This window comes from Oryctolagus cuniculus, chromosome 17 (assembly GCF_964237555.1).
Source record: "Oryctolagus cuniculus chromosome 17, mOryCun1.1, whole genome shotgun sequence".
Lineage (NCBI taxonomy): Eukaryota > Metazoa > Chordata > Mammalia > Lagomorpha > Leporidae > Oryctolagus > Oryctolagus cuniculus.
The window spans coordinates 30705193-30724420 of NC_091448.1; the positions used below are offsets into that span (position 1 = coordinate 30705193).

At 38.3% G+C, this 19228-nt stretch overlaps 1 protein-coding gene across 8 annotated transcripts in view; it reads left to right on the top strand.

Annotated features, from left to right (window-relative positions):
• The window catches only part of STXBP4 (syntaxin binding protein 4), a 222494-nt gene that overhangs the window by 7146 nt on the left and 196120 nt on the right, over positions 1-19228 (top strand). For 6 of the 8 annotated variants that reach the window (XR_011383518.1, XR_011383517.1, XM_070060907.1 and 3 more), the window contains exons 2-4: positions 11055-11131; positions 13012-13136; positions 15928-16060. Coding sequence is in view for 6 of the 8 variants with exons in the window: in XM_070060907.1 (XP_069917008.1) it covers positions 13090-13136; positions 15928-16060 (180 nt within the window). In the remaining 2 variants the exon portion in view is untranslated. The remainder of the gene's footprint in view (positions 1-11054; positions 11132-13011; positions 13137-15927; positions 16061-19228) is intronic. The other 2 variants (XM_070060906.1, XM_070060909.1) reach the window with 1 other exon arrangement.

The window sequence follows — 19228 nt, forward strand, 5'->3', positions numbered from 1 at the left end:
CATACTCCAGCCGTACTTCTTTCTGTGTGAAAACAAAGCTTCCAAGGCTTTCTTTTTTCTTTTTTCTTTTTTTTTTTTTTTTTTTTTCTGCCTAAGCATCTTTTCTGTGCCTGGAATGATCTGTTTACCAGTCTTTCTCTTGGCTGATTTATTATTTGGGTCTTAGGTAGTACGCTCCCAGCCTAAATTTGCCTTCCTCTGCCCAGTCACATTTTTTTGTTATTGTCATTATTGTTTTTAAAGATTTATTTATCTATTGTGAAAGAGTTAGAGAGAGAGGGAGAGACACAGAGATCTTCCATTTGCAAATTCACTCTCCAGATGGCTGCAATGAACAGGGCTGAACCAGGCTGAAGCCAGGCACTTAGTCTGGGTCTCGCACATGGGTTCAGGGGCCCAACCACTTGGGCCATCTGCTGCTTTCCCAAGTGCATTAGCAGGGAGTTGAATCAAGTGGAGCAGCTGGGGCTGGAACTGGCATGCAAGTAGGATGCTGGAGTCACAGGCGGCAGCCTAACCAGTTTGTCCAAAACGCCAACCTCTGCCCAGTCACATTTGATAGCACCTTTCAGTATCTGAAATCTACTACATTTTGTTTCTTTTTTATTGTTCTTCTCCACCAGTAGAATATAAATGCCATTAAGAGTAGGGATCTTGGTTTGTTCACCATAAGATCACAAGCTACTTAATATGATAATTGCACATGACTGTACTGAGTAAATATTTATTGAATGAATGTACGAGTGAAAGCAAGCAGAAAGCAGTCAGGTAGTCTAAGAAATCTTCCAGCAGCAATGAGCTATTGTGAGGGTGATGATATCCCATGCCTTGGGAACCTAAGACTCCTTTGAAGCAATTTTCTGGTTTTTTCCCAGAGTGGGGCTGTGTCTTACAGGCAGATGCTCTTGCATCTGTATCCACAAAGTGTGTGTATATATATATATATATATATAGTATATAGTATACTAGTAAAGGGTATGTAGCTTTTGGGTACAGAATAAAGAAGATAACAAAGTAACTCTTTGATCTTTCCTATCTTTGTTTCCTGAAAACTGTATGTCACATAAAAAGTATGGATTGAGTCAAGTCCAACCTAGAGAAGAGTCCTTCCTGATTTTGCCTGGGATTTTTTTTTTTTTTTTTTTTTGACAGGCAGAGTGGACAGTGAGATAGAGAGAGACAGAGAGAAAGGTCTTCCTTTGCCATTGGTTCACCCTCCAATGGCTGCCGCGGCCAGTGCACCGCGCTGATCTGATGGCAGGAGCCAGGTACTTATCCTGGTCTCCCATGGGGTGCAGGGCCCAACCACTTGGGCCATCCTCCACTGCACTCCTGGGCCACAGCAGAGAGCTGGCCTGGAAGAGGGGCAACCGGGACAGAATCCGGCGCCCCGACCGGGACTAGAACCCGGTGTGCCAGCGCCGCAAGGTGGAGGATTAGCCTAGTGAGCCGCGGCGCCAGCCTGCCTGGGATTCTTTAACAATCCTGGGATTATATAAATAACTGATTTTATCTTGAAGATTCGCTCATAAATCGCTCTAAATTCTGTTTACTTTTGCATCTCTTCAGGTTTAACGTTGAATCTGTGGGTCTAAACTTAACAAAAATGTTTACATTTTCAGTATTAGCTTCAGTAAACCAATAAATTGTAGGCATTCATAATGTGTCAGCTCTATCACAGAATCCAGACAAATTATTGGGTAGCTACATCATCAAGCCCTCTTCCTCTCTTGAAATGACCTTGTTGTGAAATGTCACCACACTGATAATATTTTTGTTTTCCTCTGTAATCCCTCCCAAAACACTTGACTGCAGGCTACCCCATCCCATTTGTACATCAGACAGATCTCAGTGGGACATGTACATTTGACAAAGAAAATTTTCTGCTTGGAAAACATCAGGAGACTCTCAGTTTAAAGTTTTTACTCATAAAGCTAAAATAGAATTGTTAAGGATCATTTTATGAATGATTTTGTTATTCTATCTATGTTGAATGTGTGGAGAGAGCAATAAAGTAACTGAGTTACATGCCACAGTTGGTCTTTTTCAACAGAATGTAGCAGGTGGGTAATTTCTAAAGAAAATAACAGTAAGATTAGTTTGTAGTATGAGCTTCTCTACTGTGAGTTTTCTTTCTAAATTATAGCAAAGAAAGGTATATTTTATTTACTTTTACTGCCTGTCAGTTTACTTAGAAAACATTGGTCATCAAATGTTTAAAGTTTATAGCCATTTTCTTTGGGAAACACCAGATCTATGTTGTATTCTCTTTCAAACTGTAAAATTTGCCAATACCTTACAAATGGAGATAAAAAAAGAATCATATAGGGAAAATGACATTAAAGGAGCCAACTTTAAATACTAGATGCCAAGAAAGGACATCTGAACCTGATGTTTTCTATCTTTAGCAAAATAATGTATCTAAATAGATATCCCCATTGTGAATCATTTAGCAAATAAAGAATATTTCAAAGAAGAAAATGAAAAATAGAGTAAACAAAAAATAATAGTAATTCTGATTCTGTAATTATTTACATTTTAGTACATATTTTCCATAAATGTAATTTCAGAAAATGAGGTTATTCTTTAATTTTTAAATTAAAATTTATTAAAGATTGTGATTAATGTGTACTATGTCTACATTTTTATGGTATACAGTGTAATATTTTAACACATGTGTATAGCATAAACTGATCAAATGAGATTATTTTATTTACCTTTTATTACTTATAGCCTAGATCTTTGATGACTGCATATATTAAATTATTTAACCAGTTGTCAGTTTTTACATATTTAGATAGTTTCCAATGTTTTATAGTTATTAACTTTTCTGGTATGGTAAACTAAATAGAACTAAACAATATTTTTATGTTTGCTAGGTTGTCCCTTGCCAACCCTAGAGTATTAAAATGCCAACTGTTGCTAGGTAATGTACCATGTAGCTACAGAGTCTTCTTTGTGACTTGTTTCTGTTTCAAGATCCTGAATGCACATGTTGTTCTCCAAAGATTTTCAGTCACCTTCCAGGTAGAGCTACAATCACCAAACACCCTTTATTGGTCCATAGTGAACTGCAAGGTCAACACCTACACAGATGGGTAAAAACCATCCAAAGATCATCCTTTACTTTATTTTAATACTCAGGAATCTACCTGAGCAGGACACTAAACTTTATTACCATAACATGCAATCTATGTTGGTGCATGAACTTCTACTAACCCCTACATGAGGTGATAACAACTTGCCCTGTTGCATACTCATTTCCTCTTAAAAGAAAAATACTTGTTTCCTTTGCAGAGAGCCAGGGCTTTGAAAATGATTCCCCTGGGTCTCCTTATTTGTTGGAAATAGAGCAGTGTATGACAACTCCTTCTGGTGTATTTCTTAGAACTCTGCCAGGAAATGAACCCATAATTTTGAATGAGTAATAGTAATATCCTGTCTCAAGCAGATAAACCCTAGATTTGGATTTTTTACCATTGTAGATTTTCTGTGTCTACAAATACTGTTCATCGAAATGTTTTCATCCTTGCACTTGTCCTAACCCTTTTCTTATTGTCCATAATTATTTATTAAATGTGCTGAATTTTCAGTTTGAAGGTGTTTTACAAGTCATGCTTACCTGCTTCTCTTACGTATTTCTGGCCTCAGCTACATCTTCCTTTGTGAACATAAAATCAAAGAGTGCTCTGATGTCCTTTTTGCTCCACGCGGAATCTGGTTGCTTTATCTAGTATGTGAGCCCCCTTCCCTGCAAAAACAAATCTACCTTTTATGCCCTTGGAAAAGTTAGCAGTGCTCTCTCCTAGGCAAAAATCTCCTTGGGCTCCTTTCTTTTTGTTCTGTGTCTTAACAATATAATAATAAACCTTCACATTCCATGTGAATGAACCAGAAATCCCTAATAACTTGATCAGGACAATCTAGTGGCTTGAGATCTCTAGATGGCCAATTGCTTCTGACAAAGCGCTTTTCTTTTGAGCTATGTAAAATGATTATTAATATTAAGACATTATTTGTGCTTAGTGTTAAATCAACAAATCTTTCCTCCACTCATCTTATTTTTTTTTTATTTGACAGGTAGAGTTATAGACAGTGAGAGAAAGAGAGAAAGAGAAAGGTCTTCCTTCCATTGGTTCATCCTCCAAATGGCCCCCCAAATTGGTTCACCCCCCAAATCGGCGCTGTGCTGATCCGAAGCCAGGAGCCAGGTGCCTCCTCCTGGTCTCCCATGTGGGTGCAGGCGCCCAAGCACTGGGCCATTCTCCACTGCCTTCCCGGGCCACAGTAGAGAGCTGGACTGGAAGAGAAGCAACCGGGACTAGAATTGGCGCCCATATGGGATGCCGGCACCGCAGGCGGAGAATTAACCAAGTGAGCCACGGCGCCGGCTCCCTCTACTCATCTTAATACTTTGTCTTTCTTCCCTTTCCTCCTGATGTTCTTTTTACTCTAAACAAACAAATGAAGGACATGAGAGTTGCTGAACCTCACAGCTTGCTAATCACTTTGAAGTAAGAATAAAAATACTTCAGCAAGGAAGAATGGGAATTAGGCTCTTGCTTAGACAGCCCTTGTTAGTCTGTTCTAGATGTATTATTTTAATCTTTGCAATGACAACTCAATAAATCTTCTAATTAGTTACTACTGATAAGGTGTGTGTATGTGGTTAAGATGTACTTGACTATAAACCAACATGTTGCAGTTACACAATTTTGAACAGAAATCTAACAGAATTGTGCCTGTTTTTCCATTACCTTGTTTATTAATAACATTTATTTTTATTTGTTTTAAAGATTTTATTTATTTGAACGATAGAGTTACAGAGAGAAAGAGGGAGAGACAGAGAGAAAGGTCTCCTATTCACTAATTTACTCCCCAAATGGGAGCAACAGCTGGAGCAGGGCCAATCTGAAGCCAGGAGCCAGGAGCTTCCTGCAGGTCTCCCATGTGGGTGCAGGCACACAAGCATTTGGGCTGTCTTCTGCTGCTCTCCCAGGCCATAGCAGAGAGCTGGATTGGAAGAGGAGCAGCCAGGACTAGAGCCAACGCCCATATGGGATGCTGGCGCCACAGGTAGAGGCTTAGCCTACTCTGCCAGAGCTTCGGCCACTCTATTAGTAACATTTTTTAATGAAGACAGTCATTTGATGGAATTTGGAGTGGGAAGAAATCATTTTTTAGAATGTTATTTAAAGTTTTCCAAAAAGTTTTTTTTTTCATTTATAAAATAATGTATTTTAAAAAGGCGTTAACTGGGGCTGGCGCCGTGGCTCACTTGGCTAATCCTCCGCCTGCGGTGCCGGCATCCCATATGGGCTTCGGGTTCTAATCCTAGTGGCTCCTCTTCCGGTCCAGGCTCTCTGCTGTGGCCGGGGAAGGCAGTAGAGGATGGCCCAAGCGCTTGGGTGCCTGCACCCGCTTGGGAGACCAGGAGGAAGCACCTGGCTCCTGGCTTCGGATCGGCGTAGCGCTAGCTGTAGCGGCCATTTGGGGGAAGAACCAACGGAAGGAAGACCTTTTCTCTCTGTCTCTCCCTCTCACTATCTGTCAAAAAAAAAAAAAAAAAAAAAAAAAGGCATCAAAAACAAAAAGGATAACATATGTAAGAATTAACTGAGAAATGTGTGAAGCCAAAATGAAGATAAAGCATTATTGAAGATCATAAAAGAAGACTGAACAAATGGAAAGACATACCAACATCTTGGAAAGCAGACTCAAAAACTAATAATTGTAAAGGTAGATACCAATGCTCCTGTAAGCTGTAAGTTTAATGTGATTACCCAAATAGCACTTTTTTGTTTTCCAAAAAAGATAAAGAGATTTTGAAGTTAATGTATAATAATAATAAACAGCAAAGAAACTTGATTTAAAAAAGGGCAATGAAGAAGATTGGTCCTAATAGATAAAAAACATATAAAGCTTCAGCAACTAAAATAAATGGCATTGGTACATGAATGGGCTAACCAAAGGGCCATAGTAAAAATTATAGATGTAGGCTTGGGCATTGTAGTACAGTAGGTTAAGCTCTCACTTAGGATGCCTGAATCCCATAGTGGAGCACCTTGTTCAGTCTGCTCTGCTGTGGATCCAGTTTCCTGCTATAGCACATCCTCGGAGGCAGCAGATGGTGGCTCGGGTACTTGGGTCCCTGCCACCCATGTGGGAGACAGATGGAGTTCCTAGCTTCTGGCCTGCTCGTGGCTGTTGCAGGCATTTGGGGAGTGAACCAGCAAATGAAAGATTGATCTCTCTGTTTCTATTGCTTTCTCTCCCTCTACCTCACTCCTTTCTCTCTGCCTTTCAAATAAAATAAGTAAATTATAAAAGTAGACCCAAGTGGCCAGCGCTCTGGCATAGCAGGTAAAGCTGCCAACGGTGGTTCCAGCATTCCATATGGCCAGCAGTTCAAATCCCAGATGCTCCTCTTCCAATCCAGCTCTCTTCTATGGCTTGAGAAAGCAGTAGAAGATGGCCCAAGTCCTTGGGGCCCCTGCACCTGCATGGAAGATCCAGAAGAAGCTCTTGGCCTCTTGGCTCTTGGCTTCAGATTGGTGCAGCACTCCGGCCTTTGCAGCCATCTGGGGAGTGAACCAGCAGATGGAAGACTCTTCTCTCTCTCTCTCTCTCTCTCTCTCTTTCTCTCCCTCCCTCCCTCCCTCCTTCTGCCTCTCTAACTCTGCCTTTCAAATAAATAAATAAAATCTTTTTTAGAAAAAAAGTAGACCCAAATATTTACAAGATTTAATATATGATAAAGATCACATCTCAAATTGGTGGGGAAAATATGGTTTATTTAATGAAATGATTGAGGCAACTGGTTAAAATTCTTAGGTGAAAAATGTAGGAATTGAATTTCTTCTTTCATAGTATATATTATGATGTCTTCCATGTGGATCCAAGATGAAGAAATTATGAGATAGTTCTTCATAACTTCAGAGTGGGCAGGGAGTTTCTAATTTGACCTAAAACCAAGAAATCATAAAAAACTGAAAAATGTAGGCACAAGTTTTTACATACAAAAATCTACAACTGACAACACAAAGGGAGAACACATATTTGCAATTCTTAGTGCTGACAGAGGAATGACCTCCATAGGAATTAAGAACTCTTAGAAACTGAACAGGAAAAAAAAAAAAAAAACTGAATAGAAAAAAATTGGCAAAAAATATGAAGAAAGAGTTCACAAGTAAGCTAGTCTCAAAAAGACAGATACCATATGTTTTCCCTGAAGTGGGGTCACTAAGAGTACAAAAAAATGTAATGTATATGAATGAAATTGACATTTTGAGAATCAATTATTGCTTAAAGCTCTTGTTTCTACTGTTGAGGAACAGCAGTTTTTTTTTTTTCCTTCTATTTGTTGATTTCTTTACTTAATGGAGGGTTAATCTTAGGATTATAAAATAAGCTGAAAGTATGTCATTGTAGTTAAAAAAGAAACAATAAGAAAGGAAGGAGGAGGGAAGGTAGGAGTGTGGGCAGGAAGGAAGGTGTTGGGAAGTATTACTATGGTCCTAAATATATATATATATATATATGAAGTACATGAAATTTGTTTTATATGGATAAAAAAGAAGATGTGAAATGGTTCTTAAAGCATTAAAAAGAAGAATCTGACATGAGATACTACTTTTGTCAACAAGACTAGCAATAATACAAATGTTATCTAGTATACCACGTTGATGAGAATTTGGAATTATAAGCAGTATTATTAGTAAAATGATAAATTACTATCCAGATTGAGGGAGTTTGGGTAGTTTCTAGTAATTTTTATGGCATGTATTATGGTAATTTAAAATTTACTATAGTTTCTGGAAGAAGATATTTTAATCCCTTTCTCTTTTGTTTTCTCTGTTTTTGATCTAGTAAAAATTTGCTAGATTTAGAATATATTGAATACCAAGTCACTGAGAATATAAATGACTTAAACTTACTCAAAACCATGCATTATGGACAGATTTATTATCTCATGAGACTTCTAATTACAAACAATGAAAACTAGTTTAATCAGAGAGATTTGCATATCAAAGTAAAGTTCTAATTTAAGCTTTCTGGAATGGCTTTATGTTATAAAACATTTTTTTTTCCCTCTCTAGTGCTCTACTTTCTGTTTTTTGCTGACTTGCCAAGCCCCAGAAAACAATGTGTTTTCCTTGGATGTGCATATTTTTAGTGGAGAACAGAATGTTTTCCTTCTCTGTCATTCATTAATAATGTGAAGTTGTGTGTGTGTGTGTGTGTGTGTGAGAGAGAGAGAGAGAGAGAGAGAGAGAGAGGAAGAGAAAGCTTTTGGTGGAGGATCTTGCAAGATTGTATAAAGAAAGCGATAGGAAGCAGGAGGCAAGGAGAGGCAAGGAGAGGCAAAGGATGGGCATTTTGTGATAGTGGATGCTTTGTTAACAACAACTGCAGTTTGAATGGATAAAATTAAGCCCATGTCTATATTATTGAAAAAAAAGAGTTTAATTAGTAGTATTATCTTTATATGAGGGCTCTTCAAACAGTTCATGGAAAATGCATATTATGAAAAACCTACAAACAGATCTCAAAAATTTTTGCTCCCAAATAAGCTTTTCTTTAAATTCCATTTTTTGAAGAGCTATTTTTGAAGCCTGCTCATAAAAAAACAGACAACACATTGCTACTGTTAACAGTCCCCTATCCTACTTTTTTGGTGAATTAATTTTGTCACATAATTTGATATCCCTAGCATGATGTAGTAGAAAAATCGTAGGATTCAAATTCTGCTTTATGACTAGTCTGTCGTTGAGCTTCTCCATGACTTGGTTTTCTTTTATGTGAAATTGAGTTAAGAAATACCTTCTTATGGGACTTGTGAGGAAAAAAGCCTCCACCATGGTGCCTGGCCACACCAGTGCTCAGTGGTGACTCCTCTGTCCCGGGTTAGGCGGCCTTCGTCCATGCTCCCTTAGCTCCCTGTGCTTATGGCTGTCAGAACACCTCATACCCTCCTGCTGTTTATTTGATTACTTTCTGGGTTGGACTCTGCTTTTCATCTCATCTCTTGCAGTTAAGACATTGCCAACCATATTAAGTGAACAGAAATATTTAAATGCTTTTAAAAAATAAGTACAGTTTCATTTTAGTATTTTAATATGGAAATATTTTAAATGGCATTAAGTATAACATTATATGAAATTTATTATGGATATATAGCAATGGACACATCTGTTATACTTGGTTATGTTCCAAGGGGACCTGGGGACCCTGTGTACAGTGGGACAGATCACCAGTAGGTGGGGATCTTACTCACTTTGATACCAGTAGAAAGACTGCTCTGTTGTTTTATATCTCCCTTTAAGCTGAGTGTAAATATTCCTGCCTTAATGTGAGGAGATGCCAAGAGCCTAAATAACTTTTCTAAGGCTATGTGACTAACACACAGTGGTTTTGCCATTTGAGCTTAACTTTTTAAACTTACCTGTAGTGCATTTTCTATGATTTTTAAATAAGATAAATACATTTAGAAAACTTACTGCATAGTGCTAATAAATGGTAGTTATTGTTGTTATGTCAGGCTTTCTCCTTTGAGACTTAAGAATCTTCTCCATCTGTGTATTATTAAAGCAATCTGCGATGAACTTACACAAACTTATGTTTAGAATTGAACTCTTTCCAGGGCTCTATCAATCTTGTGACAACTGCAGTGGCTCTTGACTTTTGACTTGGGGTCACTGCTAGTCAAAGCCTATGGATGTTAAGCTTCTCCCTCTTCTTCGTGGGGTACTGGGTAACTCTTTGTTTCATGCCGTTGGGTTTTTGCTGCTGAGAGCATTGTTCCTTGCTGGCTTCACTTCTCTGCTGTTCATCCGAGTGCTTCTGCTGTTCTGCTGCTTGCTACTGCAGTGGCTATGAAGATTGAATGATGTTTTTGACAACCAAGCCAGAGTATAGAGCATTATGTTAGGTCCCCAGAAGGAGCTGACTGTCCAGAGTCCATTCAATTTATTTACGGAAGGATCTATATTTTTGCGTGTATTGGTTGAAGAAGAGTTAGGGTGATCACTCTGATTTCAGTTCTCAGTTTTGCTTCTCACATGAACTTTGGGATTCTGAGTCTTCAGTTTCCCTGAGATTCTGCAAGACAGATTCTTCCTGCACCTGTTTTCCTCAACCAGAATTTTGCTATTAACCAGCTGACGGTGTGCTGAGATACAGGTTCCCCTCTGCCTCTTTAGAGGATGTCACTTTCTTTATCCTAGTACTGCCTACATATATTATCATTTTCTGTATGTGTTTTCAAACTTAAAGTGTTTAGGTAGTATGGCCCTAGATTTTATCTTCATCAGTTCTGTTTCGTCAGTTATCACCACACCATCTATTTTTTTGTCTTCCAGAAGCTTGCAGAAACTTGTACATTTTTGTCTGATGACTCTTTTCTCATTTCCTTCTTAACATTATGAGTTTGAACTATTTGTAAATATTTACTCTCATATTAATGGGCTCTTAGGAGGGAAAGAAGATACATATGAAGGTCAAAGTACCATTTTAACTGGAAAATTATTTTTTATTTTATTTTATTAAGCCCTTACTGTTGTACAACAAACTGTAGGTATTTAAAGTAAGGCAGTTTGCGAAGTTTTGACATGTGTATCTAATTGTAAAACCACCACTACCAACTGGATACCTAATGGAGCTTTGAGGAAACCAAGGCCTAAAGAAGCCCAAAAGCTCCAATGGGACCAGGGTTGATCAGATTTCAGGATCAGTGCTCTAGACTGTCAAGCTTGGATTCTGACTTGGGAAGTCACCACTGACTAATCCTCATCTGTGTGGGAAGAACAGTCTCTCTGAATCTGAGCTTCTCATTCCCTCACTAAGAGAATTGTACTAAGTGATCCTAATGTCTTTTTCAAATGGAAGTTCTTTTGCTTCTTTCATATTTCTTATGCTTCTTTCATATTTCTTATGCAGAGGTAGTAAAGTCTCTATTCAAATCAGTTTCTTGTAATTAAATGAACTGCACTATTCTCTTATTTTCACAATGGAGCTATATAAGCATTACAATCTTTTTTTTTTTTTCTTTTCAGAAGAGTATTTAAGAAGCTCATGGAGTAATATGAGTCAGAGTAATATAGGATCTGAAGGAAGTCCTTCAAGAGAGTTGGTGAGATAATAATATTTTCTGTTTTGTTCAAGTATATCGTAATTGTTTTTTTAATTATTTTTTGACAGGCAGAGTGGACAGTGAGAGAGAGAGACAGAAAGGTCTTCCTTTGCCATTGGTTCACCCTCCAATGGCCTCCACGGCTGGCGCGCTGCAGCCAGCGCACTGTGCTGATCCGAAGGCAGGAGCCAGGTACTTATCCTGGTCTCCCGTGGGGTGCAGGGCCCAAGCACTTGGTCCATCCTCCACTGCCTTCCCAGGCCACAGCAGAGAGCTGGCCTGGAAGAGGGGCAACCGGGACAGAATCCAGCGCCCCGACCAGGACTAGAACCCGGTGTGCCGGCGCCGCAAGGCAGAGGATTAGCCTAGTGAGCCGCGGTGCCGGCTATATAATTATTTTTCTGTCTATAAACTTCATAGCCTTGTGTTCATAAATGACATTTTCCTCAGTCTTTTATTATGTGATTTTATAAGTACATACAGGGCCGGCGCTTCAGCTTAGTAGGCTAAGCTGCCACCTGCGGCGCCAGCATCCCTTACGGGCTCTGGTTCACGTCCCAGCTGCTCCTCTTCCCATCCAGCTCTCTGCTTATGGCCTGGGAAGGCACTGAAAGATGGCCCAAGTGTTTGGGTCCCTGCACCTGTGTGGGAGATCTGGTTGAAGCTCCTGGCTCCTGGCTTCTGATTGACTCAGCTCCAGCCATTGCAGCCATTTGGGGAGTGAACCAGCGGATGGAAGACCTTTCTCTCTGTCTCTTCCTCTCTCTGTAACTCTCTCTCTCTCTAGAATAAATAAATAAATAAATAAATAAAATCTTTAAAAGTACATATATGAAAAAAGTAAAAAAATATATATTTAAGATTTATGTAAGTATTTGAAAGGCAAGTGACAGAGAGGGAGGGAGAGACACAAACAGCAAGATCATCCATCCTTTGGTCTACTCTTCAATTAGCTGCAATGGCTCGGTCTATCCAGGCCAAAGCTAGGAGCCCAGAGCTCCATCTGGGTCTCCCATGTGGGTGCCAGGGGGCCAAGCATTTGGTCTAAGAAGCAGAACAGCATAACTTTAACTGGCCCTCTGATATGGGATGCCAGTGTTGCAAGTGGCAGCTTAATCAGCTGTGCTACAATGCCAGCCCTAATTATTATGTGATTTTTAAACTTAGTAGTGATGGAAGCTGTAAGTTACCTAATGCATGGCTGTATGAAGGGCTTAAAAAGAGTTTGTGTAAAAAATTGAATTAAACAACAATGTGGGGGCCAGTGCTGTGGTGCAGCAGGTTAAAGCCCTGGTGCCGGCATCCCATATTGGCAACAGCACGACTCCCATCTGCTCCACTTCCTACCCAGCTCTCTACTATGACCTGGGAAAGCAGTAGAGGATGGCCCAAGTGCTTGGACTCCTGCACCCACATGGTAGATGCAGAAGCAGCTCCTGTCTCCTGGCTTCAGATCAGCTCAGCTCTGGCCATTGCAGCCATTTGGGGGGTGAGCCAGCAGATGGAAGACCTCTCTCTCTGACTCTACCTCTCTCTGTAACTGTCTTTCAAATAAATAAAATAAATCTTTAGGAAAAAAAAACAATGTGCATTTTCCATGAATTTTTGAGCCCCCTTCTATTCATCATCTTTGCCAGAGAATACAGTTTTTATAGATATATTCATAATGATATAGACCTGCTATCTATCTAGAAAGCTGTGTTTACACTTCTCAGATGTTATCATCAGTGACTAAAATGCCATAGCCCAGAATTACATCTAACATCTATATACATGCATATATTTTTTATGTGCCAAGTATATATGTTTTAATGCAAAGTTGGAATCAAATTTGACTGTTCTAAGAGCTGACAGTTTATTTTCTACTTCTCCAATCTTAGGAAAAGAAGACTTTCTAGACTCTTCATCAAGTTCTTCATTTACACAGCTGTTAAATCCAAGGCTACTGTGGTGAAAGCATGAATAAAAATACATCTACTGTGGTGTCATCTGGTCCACTTGAAAAGTAATCTTTAAATTTTTTAATATGTTTTAGAATATCGTAGTTTAAAATATGTAGATTCTTAATGAACTTTTAGTAGAGAGGTTTTGTTTTTATAGCTAGCTGTCCAGTGTGACCTAGGATAGCAATAATGAATAATGAACAAAGTATTACACTGAATTACCCATATTTCAGCCAAATTCAATGTATGGGCCAAAATCTGCATTCTCTTTAAAATTATTTGAAATACTCTTAAATATTTGATTTATAATTTCTGTATAAAAATTACCTAATGTAAGATTAGCTTCTGCTAACAAACCACTCAATATAACAGTCAGCATTTAATATTTTTCATGTAAAAGGTTTCATTCATATATTCGGAGGCCTCAGCTTATAAAGCAGGATAGCTGAGATCTCTTTTGACCTGGTCTCATTTTTCCAGAAGCTACCTTAGGCTTCTTCACATGGTGGCAGAATCATTCCTCTATAAGCAGTGTCGAATTTCCTCACATTTCCTGGCGTCACATTGGCCAGAGCAATTCAAATAGCAAAGTTCAAATTCAAGGAGTGGCTTTTAATGGAAGGGAGTAGTAAAGTCACATTACCAAGGGTCATGCAGACAGGGACAGGAGGCACTGGTGCCATTTCACAAATGCATAACATACATTTAACAAGGTATATTCAAAATTCCTGTTCTTGTCCTTTACTCTGTGCCCTCATTCCTCCTAAAGATAACCTTTTTTTTTTTAAGGATTTATTTATTTATTTATTTGAAAGGTAGGACAACAGAAGAGGGGTGGGGCAGATATCTTCCATCCACTGGTTCACACCTTAAATGTCTGTTACAAGGCTGGGTCAGACCAAAGCCAGGGGACAGGAACTGCATCCAGGTCTCCCACATGAATGGCAGGGGACCAAGTACTTGGGCCATCATCCACTGCCTTCCCAGGTGCATTAGCTGAGAGCTGGATCAGAAATAGAGTAGCCAGGACTTGTACTGACATCCTAGTATGGGGTTGCCAGTGTTACAAGAAGCAATTAACCCACTGTGCCACAATGCCGGCCCATAGATAACCTTGTAATATTTATTTATTTGCTTACTTAACAGAGAGTGATTTCCCATCCACTGTTTACTCCCCAAATCCCTGCAATGGCTGAAGCTAGGACAGGTTGAAGCCAGAAGCCAGGGACTTGGTATAGGTTTCCCACATACGTGGCAGAGATCCAAGTATAGAACCATTATGTGCTGACTCCTAGGGTAAGTGTTAGTGGCAAGCTAGAAAAGGTTTTCATTTTTCCTTGTTACAGCTACATAGTATTCCATTTTGTGGATGAACCATAGTTTATTCAGCCAGTACCTTATTGATAGAATCTTAGATTGCTTGCATTTTTTGGTAGATATAAATTATGCCAAAATAAATAACCTAATATATAAGTCATTTTTTTCTTTTGCCAGAATATTTTTGGGTTTATTACTCCTAGAAATGAGATTGCTGAGTTAGGTAATAATTTTTTATTAGAGATTACCAAATTTTCTCTTTAGAAGTTGTACCATTTGTAAATCCAGAAACCATGTACAAAAGTGCCTCTTTTCCTATAGCTTTGCCATCAAAATACGTTGTCAAAGTTTTAAACTTTTATTGATCTACTAGATAAGCAGTAGTATTACTGTATAGTTTTAATTTTAAATTCTGTGATTATGATTAAAATTAAACAGCATAACTATTTTTAATAGCAAAAATGAGATTAATGTAAAATCTTTAAAAGTTTTACAATAAAGTCCTAGCCATGTGTATGAATTATGTGATGCCATTGAAATTTATGTTTTAGAGAAACTTTTAACAACATGGAGGTTGGATATAATATTTCTAGCTAGAAAAGCAGGATCTTAAACTGTTTATATTAGTATAGTACAATATCAATTCAAAAGAAACAATATGGAGGAAAAAGATTAGACATATGGTACTGTATTAATAATGCATATTCTGTTGGGGTTAGAAAAAGTCAGGAGCTGGGGCTAGCACTGTGGCATAGTGCATAAAGCTGCCGCCTGCAGTTCTGGTATCCCATATGGGTACCAGTTCATGACCCGGCTGTTCCTCTTCCAATCCATCTCTCTGCTATGGCCTGGGAAAGCAGTAGAGGATGATCAAAGTGCTTAGGCCCTGCACCTGCTTGACCAATAAGACTGCTGACCAGAGAGTTCAGAAGCAAAACTTGAAAGTGTTCCTTTGACAGATTTTTTTTTTTTTTGACAATTCCTTCTTTTATAATGGCATTACTCTTATGACTGGCAGAAATTATAGCTGAAACAAGTATTTTCTACCAGGAAAATATTCTTTCTAAATTAAAAAGATAAACTTTATTTTTAGGATTCAAATAAGGGTAATATTTATTTTTCTTTAAGTGGCCAAAAATATATCTTCCAAAATTATTTACCTAATTCATCAAAATGTTCAGTTTTGAAATACTTCAATGTAGTCTAATAATCAACTAAAAGCACATCCCTATGGTTATCTTTAAATTCACTAAAATGATAATTTAAAACATTTTCTTTGTTAGAGTCCAAAGAAATAAGCATCTCTACTGTAAATACCTTTATGTTTTAGTTGTTTTGTAGAGAAAACGTAAAATACAAGTAAAAAATTCCACTTGGTTGCTTTATATCACCATATTTTTTAAAAATCTAATTGCTTGCAGGCATTCTTTTTTTGGGTTGTCTAGATCTGAGAATTTGACTTAATAGGTAGTTTAAAGAAAAACGAATGTACCAGTCTCTAACTTCACCTGTGAGTGCCTGTTTACTTTTTTTCAGGGACCCTGCCTTTCAGATGATCACGATTCTGAAGGAAACAGGTCTTGGTCTGAAGATCCTAGGAGGAATTAATCGGAACGAAGGTCCATTGGTTTATATACAGGAAATCATTCCTGGAGGAGACTGTTCTAAGGTAAAGATAAAAATATCCTCTCCCATATCAAAATACCTACCAGTGGTAAGGTTTATTTTCTGACTTTTTCAATAACTTTGGATATAAACTGAATGTCCACCATGACCATATATCTCAAAGATATAAAGAGGGTAGAAGATAGACTCTGAGCCGGCGCCGTGGCTCACTAGGGTAATCCTCCGCCTTGCGGCGCTGGCACACCGGGTTCTAGTCCCGGTCGGGGCGCCGGATTCTGTCCCGGTTGCCCCTCTTCCAGGCCAGCTCTCTGCTGTGGCCAGGGAAGGCAGTGGAGGATGGCCCAAGTGCTTGGGCCCTGCACCCCATGGGAGACCAGGATAAGTACCTGGCTCCTGGCTTCGGGTCAGCGTGGTGTGCCCGCCACAGCGCGCTGGCCGTGGGGCCATTGGAGGGTGAACCAACGGCAAAGGAAAACCTTTCGCTCTGTCTCTCTCTCTCACTGTCCACTCTGCCTGTCAAAAAAAAAAAAAAAAAAAAAAAAGAAGAAGATAGAGATAGACTCTTACTCTGAAAGGAGCATTAAACCAACAAATGAATAGGTTTCTCACATATGAAAGTAACACCTATGTCAGCCTCCAACTACAGATTATGTACTTTTAAGTTATATACTTTTATCCCAAGACTGATTCAGAGACATTATATTTGAAGACATCACTGCTCTGGGATTGGCCTAAGCAGGTCATTTGAACTTGAAAAACATTCTTTTAGCCTCTCCTAAATGCAAAATAAGACAGACTTGTAAAAACTGAAAACAAAATGTGAATTTGCAGTTGCAGTGCTGTTTTTTGTTTGTTTTTTGTTTTGTTTTTTTTTTTACAGGCAGAGTGGACAGAGAGAGAGAGAAAGGTCTTCCTTTACCGTTGGTTCACCCTCCAATGGCCACTGCGGCTGGCACACCACGCTGATCCGAAGGCAGGAGCCAGGTGCTTCTCCTGGTCTCCCATGCGGGTGCAGGGCCCAAGGATTTGGGCCATCCTCCACTGCACTCCCGGGCCATAGCAGAGAGCTGGACTGGAAGTGGGGCAACCGGGACAGAATCCGGTGCCCCGACCGGGACTAGAACCCGGTGTGCCAGCACCGCAGGCGAAGCATTAGCCTAGTGAGCCGCGCAGCCAGCCTGCAGTGCTTCTTATTGAGTGTGCTAGTTCTACCACTCACTAGTTGCTCATGTGAGAATTTATATTTAGAACCCATTGAGAAATTAGATTTAGAATTAAGACAACAGAGTTCCTTTTATTGGTGTTTTTTGTTTTGTTTTGTTTTGTTTTTTTAATTAGGAAGTCTGTCTTTGCTCTTCCATGTGAGAAATGTGTAATGTCATGCGTTCTTTTTTGTTTTGGTTGCTGAGAAGTCAGACCCAAATTTAAGGCAAATTCACAACAAGTTATTTAATAGGTTACTGTATTTGAATTTTCATTTCTCTTGAATTTCATTTGCTATTTCTGTTTTACTAATGTAATTGTGTGTGTGAGAGAGAGAGAGAGAAGGAGAGAGAGGCAGAGGGAGAGAGATATTTGTAAAAATTTCCTGTAGTCCTTTTTGGAGAGATTAAGTTTGTTCTTATTTATTATTATACTTCCCATTGTAAATAGTCCTATTCTTACCATCTCCCCTACCACTAGAAACTCTTGAGTAGCAAGCAGTTTACTTATCTGAATTGTTATTTCTTAATAAGGAAAAGAGTTTCACTAAAACCTTACAAAACAGTTGTAATAGTTATAACTGTTTCTGGCTTTGTTCATATAAGACATGTTCCAAATATACTTTTCATATTCTAAGTATTACATTGTAAAAATAAGATATTATAATGATATATATTTTTGGCTTTTAAAGGTGAATAACTAACCAGAGAAGAACATTTATAAATGCTAAATTTAATGAAATTATAACAAGGAAAATGAAGGTTTTTTTCTTCTAAGAATTGAGATGGTTAATACTACTTAGTTTTGTTTTTTTTTTTTTTTAAAGGGGTGCATATGTTTGTGTATGTGTTCAGTATAGCACTATATTCCTTGGACCATACTTGATATTGTGCTGTAATCAAAAAGGGATATAACAAGTGATAGGAATCTGCATCTGCTTTTAAGACAAGCATCAATGTGTGCTCTTTTACTTCTATGACAAGCATTTGCTGTTAGAATAATACATTGATAACAGTGGTACTTCATCAATCTGCCACCAGTGAGTGCAGATTAAGAAATTATACCCGTGATGTGTATTTTTTATGTTGGTTTTCTTAACATTTCATTGAAGAGTTTATTAAAAACAAAACCTTCTAATGGATTTTCTACCTATGTACCACTAGAGGGAAGCACATAATTATTAATCCTCTGTCCTGATCACATCCCACAGAAGAAAACAGCCAAAATAGAGAAATGTACAGGAGAAGAATAAGTAGTTTTCCAGTGCTCACATTTATTTTTGACTATTTCCTCAATATGGAGATTTATTGCATATCAAATATATAAATACAAAATAGATGGAATTTTTTAAAATTTTTGATAATATATTTACTACATTTTATAGCTGTTTAAGGCATTCTAATAACTTCTTAATCTGCATTAAATTTCTGAATAGTAGGTGTATTTATGTTATATTTATGAAATGGGAAATATAAGCTAATAACCATCATCAGATTGCTGAACTCAGCAACTGTTAATGTTTTAAGTGCGTATGAGTACTTTAACTTAATGAAAGTTTGTTTTAACAATATAATGTTTAAAAATTAACAAGGTAGGTTATCTTAATTTATATCTGGATTATATTCCACTTATATTCCAAAACTTCCAAAACTCTAAAGGAGTTTTTGGAACTCAGAAGGAATTTTCTTTCATTAATTATGATTAGGTACTGTAGCACCCCCCATTCTGATATTTTTCTCCTGATGAATATGAGAATATAAAACTGGTTTAGTAAAACCAATATTGTGTTTCTTTGAAAACCATACTCAGAGTTGGAAACTGGAGGTAGCATGAATACAGATTTCTTTTTTTTTTTTAAAGGTTTTTTTGACAGGCAGAGTGGATAGTGAGAGAGAGAGACAGAGAGAAAGGTCTTCCTTTTGCCGTTGGTTCACCCTCCAATGGCCGCCACGGCTGGCGTGCTGCGGCCGGCGCACTGCGCTGATCCAAAGGCAGGAGCCAGGTGCTT